Consider the following 6,000-nt stretch of genomic DNA (forward strand, 5'->3'; position numbering starts at 1 on the left):
GCCGGAGCTTGTGTAGGATCAGGGTAACCCTGTGAGCAGCAGAGCTCCGCGTATAGGTGACCATGGGGGAGATGCTGTAGGAATGCACAGGGGCAGCAGCCTCCTACCAGCCGTCACTGAGATGGATGCTGTGTAGAAGAGATTAGAGGTGGAGGAAGCAGACAAGAAAGGGTGGCCTTGTGGTTAAAGCAGGTGGCATGGGAGCTGGGTTCTGTTCTTGGCACCATCTCTGGATCACGTCACAACCCTCCAGGTTTTTGAATTTCTTCTGCCTTTGAGTGCCCACTGTGAGACACCTAGAGCCCGAATATCTGAGAGGCCAGCACCTATTGGCTTCCACAAGAGGGCGCTCGGCACCTCTGAAAACCATCCCCAAAGTGTCTCTGGGCAGGCACCCAAAATAAAGGCATTCAAAAACGGAGTCTAATTTTCACAGTGCGGTCCTGACCCTCTCTCCCTCAGCTGGGAAAAAGCTGCTTACCTCCCTCCCTGAGGAGTTTGTGAAGCGCCTGCCATCTTGTATGGAAAAGGCTACAGAAATGCAGCGTATTCGTATATTCCTCTTCATGCATCCTGGACAATGGCCCTCTTATATTTAGCTTAGCCCGGGGCAGGGGGGTTGTTGATGGAATGGCTCGGGGGGTGTTGTGCTGATGGAATGGCTCGAGTGTCTTACTGAGAGACGTGAAAGGCAGCATGGTCCCATGGCCGGGAGACTGGCCTGGGTGTCAGGAGACCTGGGTGCTAATCCCAGCTCTGCTACAAATCACTCCCTCTCCCTGTGCCTCGGTTTCCCCTTTGGCCTCATCTATTTAGATTGCAGAGTGAAAGCACCTTGCTCCGTGTCTGTACAGCACCTTGCCCAGTGGGGCCTTGATCTCAGTGGGGCCCTCTGGGTGCTACCACACTGCAAATAATAATAAGGGAGAAGTGCCAGGGGAACATTCCACAAGGAGGAGAAGTCACTTCCTCACCAGCAAGTCTGGATCCCTAAAGCACAGGGCTGCACGGCACAGAACCAGAGTGGCCCATTGGCTCTGCTGCCAGTGCGGAGGGTCCCATCCTTTGGCAGCAGTACGATGGACGCACTTCTCCTCTCCATCCCCAGCACACGTTCCATATTGGGCAGGACAGCAACCGCAGCGTGACCTGCATGGTGAGCTGCAGCCCAGGTATCTGGATCGCACTCCAGAGCAGTGCCCAGGTGAGGCTGTATCACGCCACAAGCTACGAGCAGCTGGCGGAAGTCGATATCACGCCCCTGGTCCACAAAATGTTAGCAGGTACCAGCATTGCCTTCGAACGGTTTTTCTGCGGCACTGAGCTATGAAACCAAGGGAGACCTGCCTCTGCACAGCTGCTGGGTCGGAGCCATAGAGACCGGGTTGTGGGGTTCAGAGAGTTCAGTGGCAGCCCAAGGGGAGGCGTCTGAACAAGGCTTACTTTGGGGTCTGCAGATGCCAGCAGGATGCGTTTGGGATCTGATCAGTCATCCCTCCGCAGGCCACCCAGGGAGCTGGCATTTGCTGCCGCTGGCTAGAGTCAGGCTTAACAAGGGCAGTCACTGGACCAGCTGCCTCAGCCAGCAGCCATGCTCCTTCCCCCTGAGCGACAGCGCGTGCTGTCCAGGGCCCGGCCAGGCCTGTCTCAAGCAGAGACTGCACGATGTTCTGAGGTGCGAGCCGTGGGGATCAAAGACCACGGGACCATCCTGTTTCTCTTCCCTTTGGACCATAGAAGAACTCACATGTTGATTTCCCAGTGAGGACAGGCCGACGTGTAATCACTGCACCCGCAAACCAGGGCTGCCGGAACAGAGGGAGCCTAGGGTCCATGGCCCTCCCACTTTTCACCACGGGCTGGCCCCCTTCCCCTCCTCTTTCTCCTGAGGCCCTGTCTCCTGGCCAGGCTGGAAGCTGGAACCCAGCCCAGGTGAGAGCTGCCCAGGGAGCCTCCCTGGTGTGGCTGTGGCTTCTAAGTTGGCCGGGGGGCAGGGCCTCAGGGGGAAGAGGAAAGGCAGAAGCAGGTTCATGGAGGGGATGGGTCTGCGTGGCCCCCCCACTTCACCCCTGCCCAAAACACCTGACTCAAAAAGCTAGGAAGACCCAAGATCTGGCACTGCCCATCCCATGCTATCTTGTGACAGAGATCATGTGGGGCATGCCCACCTGGCCCAGATGATCCTTACTCGATGCCCTGCAGAAAGGTGCATTGCCCATGGGAGATAGATGCTGCAGAGAGCTTGACCAATAACCTCCTTTGGTCACATGTTCAAGGGACCTTTTAGTACTTCAGCTTACCTGTGTTTTAACCCCTCGTCCTCTCCTTGTCCCACTGGCAGGTTCGGATGCCATTATCCGCCAGCACAAGGCTGCCTGTTTGCGGATCACAGCACTCCTGGTTTGCAAGGACTTGCTCTGGATTGGTACCAGCGCCGGGGTGGTGCTGACGCTCTCAATTGCGGCCAATGCCACCTCCTTGAAGATGCCCCTGATGCCGGTGGGTTTGTCCCAGGGGCACACTGGGCACGTGCGCTTCCTCACCTCCATCGAACTGCCCGACAGCTTTGATATCATCTTTCCACTGCCGAGGGATCCAGGTGGGTCCAGCAGGCGGGTTTGTACCCACACTCAGAACCCAGAGATCATCAGGGGCTGAAATTTCCACCCAACAGCTGCCCCCCCAACCATGGAATCCCAGGGCCAATTTTCCCACGTTCAGTTGTTTCTTACTCTTAGGGTCGTCCCTTTGGATGGGCCTACTGGAGGGGTAAAAAGTTGGGGATGGGGCATATACCCAGGATATCAAATCCCACTTAGTCTATCCCCCGTGGGGCCCAAGCAGGATTGTTCCCCTCTAATACCAGATGTGGACAAAAATAATGTTATAGAACCATTAAAATGTCCCGTGTGATTTTTAGTGGGTCTGTATCTCAGGAACCCCTTGCTCAAATAACTCCAAATTTGGACCACTAACCCTACCCCAGACATCCATGAGGCACAGCAATTTTCAAGACAGTCTGAGTTGGCACGTGGATTTTAGTGCATTTGGGAAAATCATCTTTTAAACAGTAAGCGAGTCTCAACCCTCACTATAGCAGAGCCACTGCTACGCTCTCATTCCCTGGTTCTTTGTCCAGCCTATTTTTCAATCATCCAAGAGACGCAGCTTCACTGCTACTTTTGGGAGACGTCTCTGGGTGCAGCAGGGTGCAGGTGCTGAGTGTGACCCCTTATGGCATGGCATGGTACTGCAGACACCCAGCCTCAGTTTAACATCTCTGTTTGGAGGGGGAATACCAAAGAAGCCCACCACCATAGCCTTTAACTTCTAAAAGAGGAAATACACAAAAATGAGGAGGCTAATTAAATGGAAATTCAAAGGAACAGTCACAAAAGTGAAATGCCTGCAAGCTGCATGGAAACTTTTAAAAAACACCATAATAGAGGCTCAAATTAAATGTATACCCCAAATGAAAAACACATTAAAAGAACCAAAAAAATATCACCATGGCTAAACAACAGAGTGAAAGAGGTGATTACAGGCAAAAAGGCATCCTTTAAAAACTGGAAGTGAAGTCCTCCTGAAGAAAATAGAAAGGAGCATAAACTCTGGCAAGTCAAGTGTAAAAGTATAATTAGGCAGGCCAATAAAGAATTTGAAGAGCAGCTAGCAAAAGACACAAAAGCTAACAGCAAAATAAATAAATAATTAAACAATTAAGTACATCAGAAGTGGGAAGCCTCCCAAACAGTCAGTGGGCCACTGGAAGCCAAGGCTGTTGCAGAGAAGCTAAATGAATTCTTTGCATCGGTCTTCACTGCTGAGGATGTGAGAGAAATTCCCACACTTGAGCCATTCTTTTTAGGTGACAGATCTGAGGAATTGTCCCAGACAGAGGTGTCATTAGAAGAGGTTTTGGAATAAAGCCATAAATTAAAGAGTAATCAGTCGCCAGGACCAGATGGAATTCACCCAAGAGTTCTGAAGGAACTCAGATGTGAAATTGCAGAACTACTAAGTGTCTTATGTTACTTGTCACTTAAATCAGCCTCTGTACCAGATGACTGGAGGATAGCTAATACGACATCGATTTTTTAAAAAGGCTCCAGAGATGATCTTGGCAATTACAGGCCAGTAAGCCTATCTTCAGTACCAGGCAAACTGCTTAAAACTATAGTAAAGAACAGAATTATCAGACACATAGATGAACACAATTCGTTGGGGAAGCGTCAACATGGCTTTTGTAAAGGAAAATCATGCCTCACCAATCTGTTAGAATCCTTTGAGGGGGTCAACAAATGTGTGCACAAGCATGATCCAGTGGGCATAGTGTACCTGGACTTTTTGGGGGGAAGTTCTCCGGCCTGTGTTACGGAGGAGGTCAGACTAGATGGTCAAAATAGTCTCTTCTGGCCTTGGAATCTATGAATAAGCTGCCCCTTCCCTCAGTCTCCCTGGAGGGGAGGCTAGCACAGAGCAGAATTCACGCTGCTCTTGGGAAAGGTGAGCTGGGGACTTCAAGAGTGAGAAGCCCATTCCTTTTGACCAAGGCTTTCCAAAGTGATTGAGGAAGGGGGCATGGGATTTGGGATGCCTGGTGTGAAACTCCTTAAGGGTTCTGATTTTCAGCAGCTTGGGTTCTCCAAACTTTCTGAAAATCAGGTCTTCAGGATGAGCTTGCAAAATCACCTTTAAAACTCCTGGCCTTTGGTGCTCTGGAGGAGAGTGGGGTGGACCCATGCATGGCAAGCCTCCTGGGGGCGTTACGGCTCGTGTCTGGGGAGGGACATAGACTGCCAGGTTTCAGAACCCCTTCGCCACGTTCCGTCAGGCAGCTGCTGTGATCTCTCTGGGCTTGTTCCGTTTCCCAGGTACCGAGAAGCTGAGCGATGCAGAAAAGAGAGATTTGGCAAGACACAGGTCCTCCAACATGGTCCTCTCCAAGTCTAAGATGCTTGTGATCAGCGGGGGGGATGGCTATGAGGATTTCAGACTCACCAACAGCAGCGAGACAGTGGGGCGAGATGACAGCACAAACCATCTCCTCCTGTGGAGGGTCTGATCCGTGGCAGCACGGGACCCCACTGTGGGGGAGCACCAGCCCCACCCTTGCCTCCTCTTGTTACCAACCGCCCCCGAACCCGTCTCGTCTCCCATCCCGGATGATTTGTGTGTGCCTGGGGACAAGCTCCTCCCAAACACAGCGTCTGCAGCGTGGTGAGAGGAACACACTCGCCAAACAGATCCTATGGCGCAGCCTGCGCTTACGCCATCTGCGAGTGCGGGTGTGAGGGGCACCTGGATGGACAGGTGGACAGGGGCACCTGGATGGACAGATTTATGTGGCACTGCTTGGAAGCATCCAGGCGAAAGAGGAGGGCTTAGTAGAGGAGAGAATCCATTGTTTGTGAGGTCGGCAAGGGACCTTTCTTTCGTGTCTTATGCTTCGACGGGCCTGGGGTTCCAAATCCAGGCGCTTGGGAGCGGAAGGTCCATGTCTAAGCAAGCGCTGCCCACTCTCTTGCTCTGTCTCTTGTCCACCCAGCCAGAATCAGCAAACCGTCACATTCACTTCACCGCCAGCTTCACTGGGATCCCCGCACACCGTGCTCCCTGCTCCTCCCGTCAGCAGCAGCCGCTCCAGCATCCCCGTTCGCCACAGCTGCTCCAGTGTCTCCAGGTCTCTAGCTAACCCGCTTACTCATCGCTGTCACCCAAAGAACGCTTGTGGTGGTGGTGTTTGTTTTGCATATATATACAATATCCTTATTTATTTTCTGTGGGCGGAGGGGACATTTGACATGGAGCTTGCATGGAAGCGGAGGCAGTGTCGTGCCCAGGGAATTGCAGGCAGGGTGCCGACACCTCAGCCTGCCATCAGTCCCAGCCAATGCTGAGCTGTATATAGCAAGTGTCATACAATGGCAGCAGTATCACATTCACCCACGAGCACTGATCTCAGAGGGTTACCTGAGTGTCTGGAGGGGAGAGGAGAGG

At 52.5% G+C, this 6,000-nt stretch overlaps 1 protein-coding gene across 1 annotated transcript in view; it reads left to right on the forward strand.

Annotated features, from left to right (window-relative positions):
• Window positions 1-5,290, forward strand: part of ARHGEF17 (Rho guanine nucleotide exchange factor 17) — a 259,995-nt gene extending 254,705 nt beyond the window's left edge. The window contains exons 19-21 of the mRNA XM_050930300.1: window positions 1,109-1,283; window positions 2,342-2,599; window positions 4,875-5,290. Of these exons, the coding sequence (XP_050786257.1) occupies window positions 1,109-1,283; window positions 2,342-2,599; window positions 4,875-5,065 (624 nt within the window). The 3' untranslated portion in view covers window positions 5,066-5,290. The remainder of the gene's footprint in view (window positions 1-1,108; window positions 1,284-2,341; window positions 2,600-4,874) is intronic.
• The last annotated feature ends 710 nt before the right edge of the window (window positions 5,291-6,000 follow it).

Source organism: Gopherus flavomarginatus, chromosome 1 (assembly GCF_025201925.1).
Source record: "Gopherus flavomarginatus isolate rGopFla2 chromosome 1, rGopFla2.mat.asm, whole genome shotgun sequence".
In the NCBI taxonomy this organism is placed as follows: Eukaryota; Metazoa; Chordata; order Testudines; family Testudinidae; genus Gopherus; species Gopherus flavomarginatus.